The sequence below is a fragment of the Amphiura filiformis genome, chromosome 16 (assembly GCF_039555335.1).
Source record: "Amphiura filiformis chromosome 16, Afil_fr2py, whole genome shotgun sequence".
Lineage (NCBI taxonomy): Eukaryota > Metazoa > Echinodermata > Ophiuroidea > Amphilepidida > Amphiuridae > Amphiura > Amphiura filiformis.
The window spans coordinates 44,490,408-44,512,475 of NC_092643.1; the positions used below are offsets into that span (position 1 = coordinate 44,490,408).

At 36.2% G+C, this 22,068-nt stretch overlaps 1 protein-coding gene across 1 annotated transcript in view; it reads right to left on the minus strand.

The window, feature by feature from the left end:
* LOC140136050 (uncharacterized) overlaps window positions 1-22,068 on the minus strand; it is a 163,705-nt gene that overhangs the window by 59,959 nt on the left and 81,678 nt on the right. The window contains exons 16-23 of the mRNA XM_072157753.1: window positions 20,823-20,960; window positions 18,027-18,173; window positions 16,768-16,926; window positions 15,466-15,561; window positions 14,760-14,894; window positions 13,496-13,579; window positions 10,767-10,850; window positions 9,377-9,563 (exon numbers count right to left, since the gene is read on the minus strand). Coding sequence (XP_072013854.1) covers window positions 9,377-9,563; window positions 10,767-10,850; window positions 13,496-13,579; window positions 14,760-14,894; window positions 15,466-15,561; window positions 16,768-16,926; window positions 18,027-18,173; window positions 20,823-20,960 — 1,030 coding nt within the window. The remainder of the gene's footprint in view (window positions 1-9,376; window positions 9,564-10,766; window positions 10,851-13,495; window positions 13,580-14,759; window positions 14,895-15,465; window positions 15,562-16,767; window positions 16,927-18,026; window positions 18,174-20,822; window positions 20,961-22,068) is intronic.

The following is a 22,068-nucleotide window of genomic DNA, read 5'->3' on the forward strand; positions in this document are numbered from 1 at the left end:
ACCCAGATGATAATCTTAAGATTCTAGATGGGGAATGAATACAGCTAAACAAGATCACCAATATGTAGTGATATGCCATGGGTAGCTTTGATAGTTTGCAGCAGAATTTTAAAGGCTCTCCTGAGCATCCAAACTCTCAAAATACAATAGACTAAACAAGATTTCAATAAATATTTTATAAGGCAATTTGTTAGTAAAAGTTGGTCAGACTAATTTTATGGACCCCTCCTGATGGGAATCCAAATAGAGGCAGAAGACCACTTTAATACCCTGACACCATCAGGAGTGATATTGGCCAACAGCCATCAGAGAATCAACAACTGATGAAAGACAGAAGATTTTGGGCCCAGTCAGGTTTGCTTAGGTCATTTTTATAGGCTAATTAATGTTATATTAAATTAGTATAGATGAGTTGACTTCTGACGTCAATGCCTGGCAGTATGCGCACGCATCATCACAATTTCCATTGTTTTTTGCCTGGCAGTATGCGCGCGCATCATATTTTGTTCAGGGCTCCCGCCACATCACAATAAGGCTATTGAACAGTGTAGTGATGGCATGGGGTTCCCTCAACCATATCGATATACCAGTCCCTTGCCTTTGTTGATAAACATTGAGGTCAACTCATCTATATAGGTTAGATCCGGCTATGTTAAATTACATTAGGCAAGGGGAAAAAATAAGGATATATTAGGTCTGGTTAACTTGGATTAAAGTTTGTTCGGCTTATAATAGGCAAAAATATAAAACTCATGGGTATTGATATAGAATGGAGTGCATGCAGTTGGGCGCAACACTTATGCTAGTTGCAAGTTGCATTAATGCACGACTGGTGCACACTTATGTACAATTATGTGAGTGTTAGTTGGGATTTTATTGACACGCGCAGTAACATAATCCAAATAATTGTTGCCTATTAAATACCAAACAAACTTTAGGTTAGGTTCATTCACCACGCTATAGCCAAAGTAAATTTCCTAGTTCAGAGTTATGTGCCATGCATTGAGTGCACATCACTCCAATTCTAATTGACTTGCACTGGCTGCCTGTTGAACAACGCATTGAATTTAAGATCCTCACTTTTGTTTTAAAATCACAAAACGGACTTGCACCGTCATATATCGCCGATCTTCTGCATATTTATATACCTGGGCGCACTGGACTTCGTTCAGCCAATCTTCATCTTCTTCAGGAACCACGATCTAGCAACTCTTTTGGCGACCGTTCTTTTGTCATTTGTGCTCCTAAACTTTGGAACAATCTACCAACTCACATTAAAAACTGTAATACTTTGGACTCTTTTAAATCTTTGTTAAAAACACATCTGTTTAATATCGATTTTGCTGATGACTTGTAGTGTAGAATGTTTTTCTTATTATGGTATGTTGTATATTATCTGTATTTGCTCTGTTCATCATGTTCCCCTTTGTGGTCATTTTCCTGTTGTTGCGCAGTGAGCGGCTCTGACGGATACTTGCGCATTATAAATTTCCATATTATTATTATTATATGCATGAACGCAGAAGTGATAAACAATCACTCTGATTGGCTAATCAACAATCATGATATCAAGGCGGTTGACCCAATGGTCATTCAGCGTGTACAAGGGGAGTAGCCAGTGCATCTTCTACACGCTTGATGATCACCATCGCATACCTGGAACTCTTTACAATTGTAACCTGCTACCATGAAACGAGCATGAAGTCGCAAGTTGGTAGTTCCAAGATGCCCTGGCTACTGCGTCGGTGTTCTTTGTTCCACACGCACCTGTTCAAGCCAATAGTATGCATGTATGTCCTTTATGTATGGGGGAAAAATGGGTCATTCACGAATAACATCAACTCAGCAGCCAGGGTGTCTCAAAACTACCAACTAGCGACTTTACGCTCATTTCTTTGTAGCAGGTCACAATTAGGAAATTTACTTTACAACCTCTCATGACCTGTTATAGGAAACAAGACAACAAGTTGTCATTTCATGGAAATATTTTCATTTTATTGGTCAATTCACAAAATCAGTTGTAAAAAACAGTTGATCAACTCATTTATAAATTGTTACAAATGTCCTCTGAATTAATTTATAAATATAAAATACATACAACATACAATTACTAATGGGGCACCATATTTCATGTTAAAATATTCACTGATAGCAAGTTTTAGTTTTTCATATTCGGCTATTTCGGTTGAAGTCCATATCCCCTATGGGAGACATGACCTTAATCTTACACAAAGGGAACGTGAATTTTAAATGGGGTTACCAGAATGGGTGATTCCATCTGAAATCTACACCCCTGTGAGGTCATATCTTTCATCATAGGGGTATATGAATTTCAACCGCAATAGCCTGTTACTGTAGTCAATGTACAAGTTTGTGGAACTATAATGTTTTCTTACTTTTTATTTTGTTTACAGCCAGTAACATATTAATGAATATAGTTTCATTTTATCTATAAAAAATTTAAAAATCAACATACAATTTCACTTATTCGTTGTGATTTTGTTGATACAGTGTGTCCAAACCTGGGATTTCAGCTGCCAGTGACTGTAGAACAACATGAAAAACAACATGTTCATCATGATGTGACCACAATAATGCATCATAAATTCCCTTCTTTTAAGACATTTGGGTCCGATTTCTTGAAGCTTGGCTAGTGGTCAGGCTTCCAAAGCCAGTAGGCTAGCCTTACCAATGTGGATCCATTCAATTGATTTTTCTTTCTGGGTGAAATTGTATACATGTATAGGACTAATTGGACTTTAGCCCGATGGTTTAGGAAGCCTGACCACTATAGTCATGCTTAGAACAACCGGCCCTTGGAGGCTTTAAGCATTGCAAGTTTGTGATTTTACACAAATCCAACTTTTTAAAGAAAATTCTACTATAAATTGATCTGTGATTTTCATCGGACGGGATATGGATGGCCTAGGCATTTTCAGGACGTCTACGTTTGCCATCACCTGTCCAAAAGACAGGTGTACAGGGGTCCATTTCACTAAACTTTACTAAGCGTCGTAAGTCTCGAAATCGTTCGTAACTTACGACAAGTCCTAAGTTCCATTTCACTAAACTTACTAGGTATTTACTACAGGGACCGTTCATTAAGTTACGTCTAGTATTGGGTATTCGTAACTTTACAAACAGTTACTTGAGTTACGAAGGGTTAAGATCGAGTTTAGTGAAATGGACCCCAGATCACTTGTGAAGCCCTTGTATGTATCAAGGAGATTACATCATTATGAGGTATGTATTTATTACTGGAAGAATTATATATACAGGGCAGGTCAACAGACATGGGATAACAATACCATATATGGAATCCACTTACAACATTTAGGTTTTTTTTACAAAACTGCTTGATAAAAAAGTAATCTGCGACCCAATGCAAGTAAATGAGGCTGAATGGGGAGAAAGAGCAAAACTGAGATATTTATTATCAATATTTATATGCAAGTGGAGTATCAAATCCTTGAAAGTACTTATTAAAAAGAGCTTAATTAAATCAATGAATAACAATTGAACTATGATAATCCCTATTCAATCCTGTGTAAGGCAGGAAACTAATTGGCCCATTACTCAGAACAGCAATTTGGGAAAAATATCAAAGTATCATATACAAAATTTTGAAAAGTATTGATGATATTTATATAATTTTGGTATCATTTTAAAGCTTATTGTGTAGTGCTTACATTTTTATTCAAATCATGAAATGTCAAAAATGTGACTTGTTCCTGGTTTTGTCAGAGCAGGTCACATATACACATTATCGAAGTAATTTTCTAATATACCAATGAAATAAATATAAAAAAATCCTATAAAAACATTTTTCCATTTCATAAAACTAGTAGACCTTGAATATGAAAGAACATGTTGCAATGTTCATTCAACTTTGACCCAGTTTTACCTTGTACCACATTTGCATTCATAAATCATTTGACATTTGCAGCATCCTGCCTCATTCACTAGCATTGGGTCACATATGCCTACACCATTAGACACCACATATAAATAACTAGACCAATGGCAGACGTTGTATTTTGACGAGCTGACTGGAGGAATATGCAAATTAGGAGATTTGTGTTCACATCATTTGAAATTATCAATTTTCAGGGTTGGGAGCCAGAAAGCCTCAACTCACAATCACCTGCTCCCACAAAATGAGCATAAAGTCACCAGGGCACTATAGAACACACAGAAAACAAAAGACACTGTGTGAAGGTAATTGATTTTTGAAAACCAAAGCAAAGAGCTAATATGCTTATTTTGTGTGAGCTGGTCATAGTGAGTTATGGCTTTCTGGTTCTGAACCCTCGATTTGTCAAAATTATTTGTACCAAAAATTATTGGACTTTACTTTCCATTACTGTTATATTGTGAAGTGCCAAATAGCTGAGTTGATAGCTGAGGAAAATATCAATTTTCTGCACATGACTCCATGTTAACATTGGCTAAATAAGCTGTATTTTTGCTCTAAAGGGTACAAATTGGTGAAATTTCTTGTCCACCATTTTTATTTTCTCGGACGACTTGACCTCTTGAGGTCATCTAGTAGACTTGGAAACCGAGTATTTGGGCTATTCCATTTAAAATCCACACTACCTATGTGGAAGATTTTGGAAATACCTGCCACAAGGGGGTATGAATTTCAAATGGAATGAACACATTAGGAAGCTCCATTTGAAACTCACCCTCCCTCTATGGAAGTTTCAAGTTGAATCTTTCTCAGGGTTTGTTGCGGATTTTAAATGGAATAGCCCATTATTGCCTCCAGCCAAGACCCATTCTTTTGGCAGTACCCATTTCTTTCTGATTGGTGGTTGAACGGTGACTAACAACATGAGACATAATGGCATGGGACAGAAGCTTATCTGTCTTGGTCTACACAATGTCTCAATGAGGTACATTTCTTGCTAAAGAATTTATTACAATGTACAATAATTACATTTCTGAGTATTGCTGTTATGCATTAGCTATGTGATGAAAAAATATATCAAAATGGTGCTCCTTACTGCATGATATGTACATCTCAAGTATACCATAAAAACTCGATAGTTAGCATATGTGCTTACTATCGAACGCTTTTAAAACATGAAGAGCCCCATTCACAAAAGTGTAAAAGGTTTTGAGCAAATTCATTGATACACATAGTTACATACGAAAAAGCACACCTGCAAATGTGTGTTTTTCATGTTTTCAAAAGCGCTTGATAGTAAGCACATATGCTATTTATCAAGTTTTTACGGTATGTGACAAGTATGTCTTTGCCATTGTATAATTTCATATACTTAAGACCACCAATTTAGCCGTTATGAGGCCCAAAAGTTTCAATAATTCCAGGGTTAAGACCAACTTTTATTTAATAAATGTCATGCAATATCCTGCCATGCCAATATCTATGGCTGTCAACCATTTTATTGTGGTAATTTATTCTTTTATCTTTCAGTTTTTCAAATCAGTAAAAAGTTATTTTTACTCAAAAGTTGGTTATGGTCCGCGATGTCGAAGGTCCGCTATGCTGAAGGTATGCGATGTCAAATATAAATAAGGTTCGCTATATTGAATCTATTCCAAACCCTAAACCTTACCACACCCTAAATCCTAACCCTAGCCCTAACCCATATAATACTATTTCACATAATATAATTATGACATAGTGAACCTTATTTCATGTTCAACATAGCGAACTCTCTGGTATAAGAAAACACCAGTTCGACACACCAGATCTTTGACATGGCGGACATTTGACATAGAGGGTGCACACCCAAAAGCTGACTACCCTGAATCACATTTTAAGAATGCCCAAAGGAGTTACAAAACTACAGTGAAACTACTGCCCAAAAGGCACACTAAATATATTACTAAAAACAAAACCAAAAGCTACCTTTCTAGTAGTATTGCCTACTTTTTGCCACGGCACCATTCAACTATTATAAATATAAATTAAAAATATAAACTATGGCTAATACAATGATATATCAAACAAATATGAAGCTAGCTGCTATATTATGTCTAAAGACAAAACTATTATACTAAGTATTGATTGCTATGAGGGGTATGGTTAAAATTATAGGCCCAAGGTGATCTCAAAGCCACAGGATGGTTCTGAGATTACAGAGGGCCTATAATTCCAATGCAATTTGTGAGCATTTCCCAGGTCCATAAGGTCACAGAGGGCCTACAATTTCAACCATGTCTCAAATTTAAAGCAGTCAATATTTGCTTTAAATATATTTTTGGCTGACAGAACATATAGTCCACTTGCTCTATGAAAAATGATATAAATCCAGGCCCAATTATTGGTAATTACCCCCATTGGCCAATTTCCCTCCCAGCTGGACAAGCCCACCCCAATGATAAACCACACTAGACAGGCCAACAGATAGAAAATTGTTATGTAATAACGGCATTATGGAACCTGTTGGCACACTTTTCACACCATGTTGATACTTCTATTATATGATATCAGCAGATGATAATTGGAAGGATTAGTGGTTTGTTTGTTTTTTTATTTCGTAGAGCAACTTGAGTATACATATTTTTTTTGCAACCTTATACGTTAAAAGAACCTATTTTGCATTGTTATAATAATAAAGCACTTGCAGCACATGCGATTTGTTTCCTAAGGCTGCGTTGATGCAGTTCCTTGCACGCGCACTGTGCTTTCAGTTTACAAAATGTAAGTAACATTTTTAAAACAAAGTGCCACTTTTAACCAATCATGAATCTATATATGAAGCATATAACTGTTATTATGCAAAAGAATTATATGAAGGTGCAGATGTAGTTCTTTTCAAACAGCTTGAAGATAGAAAATGACAGAAGAAAATTCACACTCTACTTTTGTTGTGGACCATATAGGGTTGCTTCATCAGAGTTTTTGGGCACTTTCGAGCCAGGATCACATGCTGGATGTTCTAAAATATGTATGTTTCAAGTTTAAGACACAGGTTGAAAGGTCAACTTGGACGTAACTGCTGCAGTTAAGTCTGACAAGACAATTACACATAACTTTCTCGGTCATCAGCCAGAATGTTGAACGACTGAGGATTTCAGTCTAGCAGTATAATACCTGTGCCTGCCAATGATTAAATTCCAAGCAATTCCACCATGATAGCTTTCTTATAGCTTTTATGATTATTTGTTTCTGAACAATTCGACCTTGAAGTAGTGATGTAACAGGATTCATTACCATAGCGATAGGTGAAAAATTTTTTTGAATGTATTGCCCTGCACTATAAGTAGGGTGCACTCTACACCTGTCAGGTATGTGTATGTGTGCAATCATAGCTTAAATACAATACCGGTCTTTTCAAAGACACAGGTGTGAGTGAAACGTCAATCAACTCAGCATAATGTGAAATTTCCATTGAATTATGATCCAGGTCTTATGCCTATAGAGGTTGTGCATATGACGTATCATACCGTAAAATATGGCGGACTACTCAAATGCATTCAACAAAACCATGATTGCAATCTACCACGACAGTTCGTCTCTCACACATAATAAATGCACTACGATCAAATAGGTTGATGACAACATTTGATTGAATGGACTGCACAGCGCCATGATTACGGTGAAGGACACCGGTTCAAATCCTTTGTTTGGAGCCAATCAATAATTTCATGCACAACCTCTATTCTATGATAATCAATGGAGCGATGTAGAGTTGCAGCGTAAGTCTAGTGCAGGGCAATACATTCAAAATTTGTTTTCACTTATCGCTATGGTAATTAATCCTGTTACATTACTACTTGTACAGCGAATAAAGAAACTGAAACCAGCTGCTTGAAAAGACCCATTGATTCATTGTCAATATCAAATTTTAGTATGACATGATCCAAGATAGTATTTGAAGGCACCAGCTTATTGAAGGCACCAGTTTCAATTTGTTAGGCACCTAAACCCAAGATGGTGTTTGAAGGCACCAGTCAGACGAGTCATGAGTCACAGTTATTGTGCATTTTTCTTCCAATAATTTAAGGAAGCCAGTTGACAGTAGCACTTTGCATCGGATTATGGTGATTAGTCGGATTAACTCTTGCCGAGCAAAACCTTTCGGCTATATGTTTTGCGTTTTTAATATAACAATGTATTTGTCGTGTGAATAAGATGGTGCACATGCATTGATGTACCAAATAATAATAAGATAAAAGAAATACAAAAAATACCACAACCATATACACCGGTATTACAATGACATATCAAGTCATGCAACAAGTCAAAAAAGTGGTGTTAAATGAGATATATTGTACATGTATTGAGCAAAAACAATATGATACCAAATCAATGCAGTGTCATTATTCAAGTCATGTTAATCCATGCAAGACATAATATACCCATGGAAAACAAGCAGTGAAATATTTAAACATAAAATATGATAATCATGCGTATAGATATTTGATTTTTTTTTTTTATTTAACAAGTTTATACACAAACCAAGTACATAGATTCATTGGATACATAAGTCGAGCCAAATAGTAAGACATGGAGAGAAAATAGAAATACATGATGCAATTAGTATGAGCCAAGATTAATACCCTGTTAGAAGTCAACATCAGATATCAGAATCCCTTATGGAACAAACCAAAATTTTGATGACATCCTATATACAAAAGTGCTTTCATAAGGGACTGACTCCCTCACTTTCTGTAAAGTAAGTGTGAAATTTTGAAAATTCTAATCTGAAAGATCAACTTTTTCTAATTTTTCTCCTCCCCACCCCCTCCATGAAAAAAGTCTTTTGTTATCAGAGCTTCATCAAACTTTTGGTTTGTACCCTTAGCGAGAATCCGCCACAGCCAAAAAAACTCGGGGGGTCTTAGTGAAAAGGTGAGTACAGGGATGTTTGGCATATTTGGGGTGCACTTTCAGGCTTTTTGGTATAAATTTGGGACAATGTCAGAAAACTGATTTGAAAGATGGGATGTTTTTTCTAACTTTTCTCCAAGAAAAAAGTGCAGATTACTCCATAGATAAATAAAAAGGTGGGGGCATGTGTTAGTGAAAAGGTTGGTACAGGGATGTCTGGCAGATTTGGGGTGCATTTTAAGGTTTTTTGGTATATGTTTGGGTCATAATGTTCAGAAAACTGATATGAAGGGTGTTTTTCACACTTTTCTCCATGAAAACTGGAAAAAAAGAAACAAATTTTTCATTCAAGTAATTTCTGAGAAAATGGGCTATTCCCGTTGAAATCGATACACCCCTGTGGAAGATATGACCTTAATCTTCCGTGCATGGAGTGTGAATTTCAAATGGGGTTACCTAAATGGGCAACTCCATTTGAAATCTATACCCCCTGTGTGGGAGATTAAGGTCATGTCTGCTATAGGGGATATATGAATAGCAACTGAAATAGCCCGATTTCTGAAACACAACTAACCTGGTCTTCATGTTTTCTTCTCATGTCGTCCATGTTCAGTTCTGTTTTTGTGATGGAATCTTCTAGTTTTCTAACCATGTCTGCCTGTCTTTCTATCTCGGCACATCTTTTCTGACTTTGGCCCTGTAATTTACTGTTTTCACTGTTGAGTCTTTGAAGAGCACTCTCTCTTTCTGTTATCTGGTAAAAAGAAATATTGTTTATTTGCAAAGTGTAATCAAAATTTTACACTTCAAGTGGTGTTTAGCACATCAAGCTCCAGTGCAAGCATTCTTGTGGGGTACATTTTTTTGTACCCCACAAGAATGGTGCAATAAGAAATATACCCCCGAAAGAACCAATGGCCAATTTTATACACACAAAATGCTGGACCCCATAAGAATCTTCTTGGTGTAAGTAGGGGTGCTCACAAATACATGTACACCTTGCCATGCGCTGGGTCATGTAGAGGATGTATAGGGACATCCAAGTACAGGGTATTTATTCATAGTAAATTGCCTATATATCATGGATATTTTCAACCCCCAATTATCTCTCTTTACTTTCTCTCCTTCTTTATCACCCTCTCTCTCTCTCTCTCTCTCTTTGCCTATTTCAGGTTAGGTGCTAAAGGTTAGGGTTAAGGCGCAAGTTAGGTAAGATATGTGTCAGCAGTAACATGTTGATAAACAGGGACAGCCCTCTTTTTCATCTTTGATGTATTTCAATGCCTGTGGAATAAACTGTAGTGTGTGTTGATATTGTTCTTAGAATAGCACATTCTCTGGGTCAGGGTTGTTCCATCTATTGCACTTACCACTTCTCACATCTGTCAAAGGGGACACCTTGCCAAATCCCTATTAGTTTCTACAGGGCCTTTTAGTACCAGTCAATTTTCACAGCTCAGAAAAGTTGATTTCCCTGATAAAAAATCTAACTTTTGGAATTATTTTTTTATAGCATGTTTTGTGATTTCTCCCCAATTGAGTCCCTTTGTGAAAACCTCATGTCATGGATATTTTTCAACCCTTGTCTGAGGGGGCAAGATGGAACAGCCAAATCTCAGCAAAAGCAACCAATGGGAAGAAGCGATCAATCACAAGTGACGTCATGCCGACCAACAGAATTCCATTAGGCAATAGAAACATATTGGTTCCATCTTTCAATCGACCATCAATGCTTGGTCGATCCTTATTATTTATGAAATCAATTAAATTGACTATTGTTAATTGTGATAACATATGAATCTTAGTATGTATTGATATTGACCATATAAGTCTAGCATTAATTCTCATTAATTATTGTTAGTTCATTAATAACAAGCATCAAAGCAGCATCTACGTTTGATCTTACAAATTTGGTTCTGGTGCCTTACTAACTCTTAATCTTCAGATTCTGACTCACCTTAGCAAGTAGTTCTTTATGTTGATCATGTAATAAATCTGTATCTGATTTCAGCTCACTTATTACATCTTCTCTAGATTTTACCTAGAACAAATGAATAAAAAGCGTTGATTAATGTGTATTTTTTTATAATGTGCCCATCCAATTGGAAAGGCATACCAACAACACTTGCTTAAGTCCCCACCCCACCCCTAAGTGCAATCACCGTGTGATACACACATTTGAGTTTGTCCATCTTACCGTGGACGTAGTTAACGTTTTTAAAATACAAGCACAACCTTGGTTACATAGATTTCTCATTGGTGTCCTGCATGTTTGCTGTTGTTTACAAAAGCACACACACCCCTATATGTTTTTGCCTGCAAACAAGGACCATGTACAGGACTGGCAAATGGGGTCGTGTTTTTCTTATTTTCTGTGCCTAACCGGGGAACGTTGACCCCATTTTACACAAATTATACACAATTTTGTTGGATTTTAACCTATCAACCAGGGATTGATTTTTATATCAACAACAGGGGATGCACTCTCAAATGCATTTTTAGGCTGTTTGCCGTCAATTGCACATTTGAGCTAAATTGGGACAATCTCCAGGTGCAAATGTCCACAGTTGAAATGTCAGTTTCATAAAAATGTCCATGTTTACTGCAATTAAATACACACCCCAACACACCCCCACCTACATGTGTTTGCTCACTACAATTGACGTTCGCATGCACCCTCCAATCAAGGACTAAACTATCACTATATATGCTGGATTCTAGCTCTCTGCGGTATCATGTGACGAAACCAACTCTGTTGTATCTGATATCAAAGTGGATGAAAGCTTGCCATCAGATCACGCTGCGGCAATCCACCTGCTTGGTATGTATTGCCCGCCTGCTACAAAACAAATAGTGTGTTTCCGAAAGTTGCGTGATATCCAGTTGGAGGATTTCAAGAAAGACGTTTTTATCTACCTCTTTGATAACAACTCATGCGGAAGATAATGAAATGCTCAGTACACAGTTTGACACCGTAACATCTGGGCTTTTGGATCACCATGCTCCTGAGCAGACTAAGATCATCTTGACCTTACTGTTCTTTAAAGGAGCAATCTATGGTGGATGTTTGGTGAGGCTCTTTAACAGAAAGTCATCTGGAAACATCGAATGATGAAAGAACCCCATAGAATACCAGACTAAGCGCCAATATAATAAGTCTGGACTTACTGTTCACAAGAAAATTTTCCATGCTGCATGTACCAAGTACAAGGATCTTCTTGAGACTTACAACTCATGTATAAATAACATCTGTCACTCTGCTTGCCTTGCCATTCATAAAATTGGTCAAATACGGAAGTATATTGCTAGACGAACAGCTGAACGTCTCATTCATGCTTTCGTTACCTCGCAATTGGATGTCAACAAAATTTACTTTATGGTCTTCCCACGTCAATACTCACAAAGCTTCAAATTGTTCAGAACAGTGCCATTCGCTAATTACTTGTGCAATGAAGGACTGTAACATTGATTCACTTTGTTGCGAATTTCACTGGCTTCCTATAGATCGAATTGTGTTCAAGCTCTTTATAGCATGGTTCCTACATATCTTACCGATTTCCTCACTGTCTACATTCCAAACCGAACTCTTGTTGCCCATGGGCACAGGCTAGAACTGGCGGCTTTTAAAGACACATCATTTTTATCATTCTTTGTAGTATGAATAAAGAATTACATGTGCATAATTTATGTATTCTCATTGTATGATTTTTATCCTGCAATTCATGATTTTTGGTTGTTATCAAATTTTTATAATTATGAACTTTGTACTGGGTTTTTGCCATTGGTTTTTAAATGCTATTTTTGCGCTCGTAATTTATCCTTGTCGCTGTCTATGAGCTTTGTTATGTTCATGTTGTTTCCTTTCGTTGCTCAATTCCTGTAAAGCGCCCTAGTGGCCGTTTTCGGTGTTGGGCGCTATATTAAGCACATTGTTGTTGTGTTGTTGTTGTTGTAAATGTTGGTCATTGAGTGCAACAAAACAGTACTAACACTTACACTCATGAGTGCTTATATCACGAAACAAACAAACTTTGATCAACAAAGGTCGGCACATCGTAAGTGGAATAAACTCAATGTGATGTTATCAAATAAAATGGGTTTATGATGTCATTGCACTATCCCTATTTTAGCCACAAAGTCATCACAACACCCTCACGTTCTAAAGCCATGAGTCAACTAAGTGAATATTGACTGCTCAGAGCAAGAAGTGGTGCAATAGCTGTCATGTGTAGCTGCCATGTGCAGATGAGTACAATACACTGTGTGTAAATTGCCAAATGTTCACAGGGCAGCTATTGCACTTACCCACTTCTGGTACTGAGCAGTTGATATGTTGTATGTGGCTGCATAATTGTGTGTAGTGTTGAAGTCAAAACCAGTGGCGCGCCAGGAATTTTTTTTTTTTTTTTCGGGGGGGCAAAATCAACAAATTTTTGCATAAAATTGAAGCAAAAAGTGGACATTTTTGTAATTTTGGGTTTTTACTGGGGGGCAACAGGGGGGGGGCAAGAGTTTGCCTTTGCCCTCCCCCCTGCCACTGGTCAAAACATCTCTATCTGCCTACAATGCAACTCTCCAGTCTACATTGTACCAAGGACCAAATCTTCCCAAGTGGGTAATGTCTCTCTTCTCTCCCCTATTTTATTCAAGTTATGCCCTTTTTACCTATCCAAACTAGATACTTACTGTGTGAGTCAAATTTTCTTCTCTGTTCTGTAAAGTTTGATATTCAAAATTGAGCTCATGTAATGCTTCTTCTAATCTCTCTACCTGTAATGGGTTAATATGTAATGAAATGTGTGATGAGTTGACTATTTGGAAGAGATCATAGGTATTCTTATCATGTGCCAACTGTAAAAAGTACAGAAAACATCTGTCTTCAGTATTGATAGATATTTCTTTATCTATTTCTATCTAAAAACCTATTTTAAAAGTTACAGACACTGAAAAGACTGGGTTGAATTAAGATCCAGTAACTTGTTTAAAACTTCCAATTACAAACCTTTGTATCTTTTTTCTAATTTAACTAACTTGGTATTTTCAAGATATGCTTCTTTTCACTTGCTTCTTCATATGCTTCTTCTAACCCCTATAAAACACCTTATAACAACAAGTATATTCAGTGCTCATCAGAAGTTGTTTTTGTGTGATGTCCACAGGCATGGGTGTAACAAACACAGGATTTACTAACATTTTTGTGTGAAACATAAACCAGTGCCAATAAACAGCAGATGCACATAAACAAAACACTGTAAAATTGGTTTTTGACAAAAAATGTTCATACAAAGACCATGTACATAAAAGAACATATTCACAAGTTATTTTTATTTTTGTGGTAGCTATATTGAGTGAAAAAATCATGAAAATGAATGTTCTATGAAAATGTCCACATTTACAGTAGAACATCACACAGTTGATTCATGGTTACTATTGACTATTGCTGTGTATATTCTATCTGCTTAGGCAAAAAAAGATAGTATGTCTCGGAGCTTTGTAAAGACTTTGAAATACAATACCGAATGTATTGCCCCATCCAGATTAAAAAATCGGCCAAAATAAGCTTGAGATTCTTACACCTTCAAAATTTATATTCTTATACACTACTCAACAAATTAAGGGATCAGACTAAATTTATTAGCATTTTTCAAAAACAAGATTAAAACATTGTAAATCAGATGAGTCTCATTTGATTCAGCAATCATCAGGCAACAGAACACTTTTGCACTACCGAGTACGTCACATGACAATGAAAAACATGTTGGTCAGCACCAAGAGAACAGAAAAGAAAGAATCCAAATCAGCATTCTCAGATTCTGATCCTTTAATTCTTTGAGTATGTATGTAGCTATACACATAATGATTGGTTGAATGTGATGATTGTTTCATAAGATTGTCTGGTTGTTTAATTGATGATTAATTGATCAATTAATTGATCAACTCATTGTCTTACTTCATCTCTGGAGCTACAATGCATTTCTTTGAGGTCTTCAAGTTGTTTTTCTAGATCTCTGACAGCATCCTCTCTCAGCTGCAGTTCAGTCAGTGCTGTTTGGTGTTGGTGTTTTAATTGCTCTACGTTGAATTCCTGCATAAGAGATCCAAAATATTGATCAACATCATCATGATTTTTTTTGTCCAAAATTGAGCATTTTCAACCATTTTTGGTTAAAATTAAAAAAATTAATTTTTGTTGTTGCTTGAAAATTTTGGTCAACTTCGCCAGATTTCCGGAATTCCGGGGGGTGCAAGGCGGCTTGTCCAGGGAATAGGCTGCAGGGTATCACCCCCCGGGTTTGCTCTTTTTATGACAAATTATCATCATCCAATTTCAGAATGTTTTTTTTTTTACATTTTTATTTTTATTTTTTTGACCACATTTCCGGAAGACATCTCTGTATGGGTTAATACCACTCAACAAAAGAAGGTCTCTTAGTTCTAGCACAGTGCTGTACAACAAAGGCATATCATTTCAATGCTTCAGAGCACAAATTGAAGTGTCATTCAATAATAAAAAAAAAGTTTTATCTTTGTAGACCATTTGGCCAGATAACAGAGAGGTCCGGATAAAAGAGGCTGGATTAAAACCATCATGAGAATAACACTTTTCTTGCTTTAAACAACACATAAAAATAGTTCCACAGAGACATAGTAATCACCTGCTTGGAAAGTTTTTCCTCTGTCTTGAGTAACCTGTCTTGCATGGCTACATTTTCCCCTTTCATTTTGCGGATCATGTCATCTTTCCTACCAACCTGCAATAGAACAATATATCTATTTGTTGGAGAGCAACATGTCATCAAATAAAGTCCTGTATGGGTGGTAGGCCAGGGTATCGCAAGTATTTTCCATATCACAATTTGAGGTGAAAAAAAATTATGATTTTGGTTGTATCGCAATGTTATTTTTTTAACTTTCTTATGCTTCAAAAACAACCTGAGCACCCAAAAGTTGACCATCAAAAATCACTCAATTTAGATACCTCATGTATTGTAAAGAAATTACGGTCATAAATGATAATATGTTTTACACAAATACTATTTCAGATTCTAACAAATTTACTTGGATATACAGTCAAATAAATTTTTGCTTGAAAACTTGAGATCACATATCACACTTAGTCGTATGTATGTAAGTCACTATGTTGAATAAGTCACTTCCAGGGTCACGCATTGCATTATTGGCCTTGTGCAATGCATTACTAGGAGATTTCAGGAATAAGGAAATTGACATTGTATGCTCATCGTTGAAAGCATAAAAAATATTGCATTATTTTGTGATATGGAAAATTACATCATGATATCATCATAAAGCATGATATTGCTCACCTGGGTTGTCTTAAGTAAATTTGGTGTTGGAAGAATTGGGACCAAAGGTCTTGGTACCATTGGAATTCTCCCTATATAATACCTCCAGTCCCCAACTTTGGGGGTTTTGAGTAAAAGGTCTTCAAACTTTACACAGGGTCTATATTCAAAATTTTTGTTGTCATGGTAACTGCACATGAGTGCAATGGAAATTGTGCAATAGTCTTTTCGCAGCTGCAGCTATAAAAATAGCAAAAATAATCAACAGTAATTGGGCAATCAAATGACAAGAATCTTTGTACAAGTTACATAAATTGAGACTCTTCACCACCAACTTCATCCTCAGACTCATAGTGAGGTGTAATAAAACATACCGTCGTTGGGCAGGAAAAACATGTCATTGGCCCCTGAACATGCTTAAAGCAAAACCTCCTATGTAACTGGTTGGCAGTTTTGTTTTAAACATGTTCAGGGGCCACAAACGCATAGGAGGTTTTCCTGCCCAGTGACGATACACTACATGGGGAACAGGGCAATTAATTTCCCCTTGGTACTGGCTATGGGCCCTCAGGGTTTGGGGAAATCCCGCAGCTTTAGGAAAATACTTTGCCCTATATCCTCTAACCATGTAGTATTTGTATACTATCATCTTACCTCAACAGCTAAGACATCTTGCTCACTCTGTGCAGTAATAGTCATTGCTTGAACACGGGCAGTCAGTCGGCCATTTTCTTCTTTTACCTCCTGACATTGTTTTTTACTGTTATTTAAATCAGACTCCAGTCTGCCTGAATATGAATTCTTCCTGGATAACTATATAAAAATAGTATTAATTCAATTTTAAAAGTGTGTCAAAAATAATTTAAATAATAATATTACAAAATGTGATACAACCTCAAACCAGTAATATTTGTTGTGTTGCATGAGAACAAAAACAGAGGATAACAAATTTATAATTTAGTAGACATGAATTTAATATCAATGCCAAATGAATACAATCCCAAAATAATAATAAAAATCCCACTTATCGCCTGTGCTTTTTCATTTTAGCAGTAGCCCTTCTCACCAAGCTATCGCCAGGCAGTGTGAAGTGTGTGTACCATCACCAGTGCGTGACGCAAAGCATCACATAGCCTTCAACACCACATAATTGCCACATTTTATTGCTCAGTCATCACCTCAGTATTATGTCATATGGCTACATTTGTATATTCTTTGGCTCTCTACCAATAATAGAGTATTCATATCTACTATTAAAATGATAAATATATTATTTAATTTACATATTTGATGCTAGCATTTTATTTCAATGCATACTTATTTATTCATGCAGTGAATATACATACATTTAGAAAGACAGCAGAACAAAAGGTGGGTGAACAGATGCCTACATGTTAAGGATATTGTTGGACCCAACCGAATGCATGCATGCTTATTTCTAATGAATAACAAAACTGTAAATAGCTATAATATTTCAAATGAAATTCTACACTATATAACATTACTTATTTTTTATTATGAATTCAAGAAATGAAGAATTGTATATCTGTATGTTTTCTACAGACAGAAAGATACTGAAAAGAAAGAAAGGAGTGGAAGGAAGGAAGAAGGGAGGAAGGACGGAAGGAAGAAAGAAAGAAAGAAAGAAAGAAAGAAAGAAAGAAAGAAAGAAAGAAAGAAAGAAAGAAAGAAAGAAAGAAAGAAAGAAAGAAAGAAAGAAAGAAAGAAAGAAAGAAAGAAAGAAAGAAAGAAAGAAAGAAAGAAAGAAAGAAAGAAAGAAAGAAAGAAAAAAACCCGAGTATTTAGGTATCCCAAATTATGAACAGCTAAACAATATCAACAATAAGCAAACAAGCATTCTTTTGGTTCAAACAAATGTTGGCATTTTAATATCATGCAAAGGATGTGCTTACAGCATCAGCAGCCATTTTTTTCTCCTCCTTGGCAACCCTTAGGTCAGCTTCAAGTTTGCGGATATCGCTATTTCTTTGCGCTAGCTCGCCTTCTAATTCAGACTGTCTTCTCTCCAGCCTTTCCATCATCTCCTCATATTTCTGTATCTACTTGCAGCAAGGTGGGTGAGGTGAGGGTGGTGATGCACATATACAATAAAGGTGAAAATAAATCACATTCAAAATAAGACAGATCACACAAACTATATTTTGGTTCTGGTATAACTATAAGGGTTTACTTGCTATGTTCTTAGGGTGATCAAATATTGGGTTCACAGTTACAGCCATCTTGTGCACTACAGAGAGCAAAACAGACTATTCCAGCTGAAATCCATACACCCCTACGGAAGACACCACCTTAAATATCCCACACAGGAGGTGAATATTTTAAATGGAGTCACCCATTCAGGTAACCCCATTTTAAATTCACACTCCCTGTGTGGAATATTGAACATTTCAGGTCATGTGTTCCACAGCGGGTATATAGATTTCAATTGTAATAGCTCACTAAATTTCATATACTCAAACAGTCATTAAACACCCATGCACAATATACAAGAAGCATAGCCTCTTTCTACCCTCCCCCTTTTGAGCAGTTACAAACATACAGTTGGAGGGCCATTCAACTTTGACGCGCTATTATTAAACTGTACGCTATGAATACGCACACAACGAAAATTCAAATTTGCTTGGTTTGGGTTGCAGTTTTAAAAGCTTCCAAAATTCTCTCTACAACTCCTAATAGCTATATATTTTATATATAACTATATACAAAAAAGGCTTTCAACATTCCATATATGTTCACAAAAAATACCGTAACTTTGCAAGGAATATGATATGGGCACATAAACACAAATGTTTGTCATGAATTGAGATAAAAGAGTAACAAAAACTACTATATTATAAAAATGGTGCGAGTTCATAAATCAGGAATTTGCATATGATTAGAAACATGGCTTATTATCCTCATATTAAAAAATCAAGATTTTTGGTTGGTTAAGACAAAAACCTGCCGGGATGAAAAGGGTATTTTACAAGACGGGAAAATACCAGTATTCAGTAGGCCATGCGACAACAACATTGAGAAGATTCATGCGAGCAGTGTTAAACTGCGTGCGCGTATTTCACTGAACGCAGATGAATGGCGCGCTTGGGCGCTTAATAAAAAGTCGCGTGCGTGTACTGCGTTCATGGTGTCAAGTCACGCGGTATTGTTATGAAGTTGTTTACTTAATTTTCGTCGATGGGCCGAATCTGAGTAACCATTTTATAACCATTATTTAAGTTTGAATTTTTAAGTTCAAAATTTGGGACAAAGACTAATTGATAGATAAAGGTTGAAATTACTTGTCTGGCTAAAAATTAGAATGTTTAAAGCGTTAAGACAGAAAATATCCGGGTTAGAAGTCCTTAGCAACGAAAATAAATTTGAAGGTAAAGCATACGCAAAAATCATGAATTTTAACTACAAGAGTACACAAAATGGGAATCAAGCAGAGAATTGTAAAGATATTTTCAATCCAATAATATTTGTAAATTGCCCAAGATGATTGGATACACATAATACGATACATTTCAAATCAAAGTTTTCAGCTGGGAAAGGTAAAAAGCATACCCAAGAGTGCGACGGTCATTTTTGCAAAGGTCGCGTACGTTAATAATTTGACCTTTAACGGAAAACGCGCATGATGGCCCTCCGACTGCATAGACACTATCTTGCTTTATTTATGGGGTCAAATTTAGTATATTTGTGTACAGGCAGAAGCAAATATCACACAATGTTTTTACTATTCAGTGTCTACTGTCTATGGGTCAACCTCAATTTTAGCACCGCCCTCTTACAACAAATAACATAATACTCTGCCAAGTAAAATCATGTTTCTGATTCTCATTTTTTTGCTAATTTTTCTTAGTGCAAAACATGGTACTTCCCAGAATTTTCATTTTTAATAAATTTAACAACCTGTCAGCTACATGTATGTAAACACCGCATTAATTTTTTCAGTACGGTGCTCACAAAAAGCAAAACACCCTGATAATTCCCTACACAATAGGTGACATCAGCAGTAAATTCATAATGCACTGTGGGACAGTTACGGCAAATTGTAGTACAACTGAAATCAAAAATTGTAATGTTACGAATTATTTTTAATATTTTTTTAATGATATATTATTACAATATTAAATAAATAAATGAATTATTAATAATTCTTCTCTACACTGAAGACAGGTTCATGCTATACCAAAACTGCCCCACAATGCATTGCAATGTTTGAAGTTGCAATTTTGCTTATTTATCTTTTCAGTTAATCCAATAAGCCTTTACGAGTAGACCTGAGATGTTGTCATTTGACGTCACGCCGATGCACATATCGTTTAGCGAACATCGCTTCTGCGCAATTCAAAGCCGTTAAATGCGCAGTAACAAAGTGCGCTTCGGCGTGACCTCAAATGACGACATCTCAGGCTACTTGCAACGGCTTATGGGATTTATCGAAAATGTCAATTGACAATGTAGCACTGCCTGCCTGTCTACAAATCACTAAAAACAAGGTGTAACACTTTACCTAGTACTCTTGGCCAGTTAATAGTAATGATCCCAACTTATTCTTCCACTCGAGCATGGTAAGAAACCGTTTCCCGTCATTGACCAGGGGTCACAGGTTCAAATCCTGGTCAATGATGAAACATTTTGATTTCCTTAGCTGAATTGGTGTTAGATTCAGATCGAACACCCAATTGATTTGTTACACTTACCTTTTCATGGCTATGTGAGAGTTCTCCATTCAGATGGTTTACCTCAGACTTAATGTCTTTCAGTGATCCCTCTTTCTCGGACAAATCAGATTGAAGTTGTGCCGTAACCTCACTTGTCTCTCTATGATTTGTGGAAACCTGAGAGGAAAAGATATTGAAATGATAGCAATTGTTTATCAGCTAGAATATATTACTATTATATATCAGCCTTCTGGGTGGTACCATAAACCTGCATATCGCAGTGTGTCATTAAAGTATCTGGATGACTACAATATTTAAAATTATTATTTATATCAGGCTTTTGAGCGATACAATAAAACTGTATATTGTACAATATTTTCAAAATACCCGGATGCAATACAATATTTCTTGTATATTGTACGCGTATCGGGTACACGTCGCGCGTTACCATGGTAACGGCACCAACACGCGTCATGATACAACAGCACAACAATACACTACAGACATCGTAACGGCTCACAGGAGATTTCGTCCTGTATAAACAAGTAAAGTCACAAACTTAATTCAGCGGCAATTCTGGATAATGATAACCTTAGGAAATATAATCCACATCTACAAATAATTATTCCGAAATTGTCTTTGGAGAGTAAAGAGCAGAAAACAAGAAGGTCAAAAGGTAAGCTTACATTACAATACACATTGGTTAAACCCGGTGGCTAGGTAAGCATTAAATTTTCATTTTACCGCATAGCAAAAGCCTGATATAAATAATAATAATAATATTGAATGGCTTATTTTCGTGTGATACAAGAATATATTGCACTCAAAGCCATTCAATATTATATAAATATTCAAAGCTATTCAATATTATATAAATATTTCATGCTAAATATTCAATAAAAGGGGATGCTTAAACAAATACAAGTTAGAAAATTCACAGAGGTTCTAGTCAGTGTAGGGGTGCTAATAAGGTCAAATAGAGTACCAATGGATTGCATCACCATATGCCTGAATGGTCTAATTCCATGGTTTCATAAAAAGTTTTGAACAATTTTCACGAAGTTATCTATCTTCAGATGTATCATGGTTACACAACATTACTTTTACAAACACACACTGCATATTATTGACAAGCAAGTCTGAGTATAACATGCCAAGGCCAATTGGTCTTTCCATAGTTTTGTAACTTCAGGTACTTAAGGGATCTGGAATGAGCATTTTGAGCGTTTGACAGTATTTTTGTGGGACATGAGAGCACATCAGACATATCGAATTGCATTCTGAA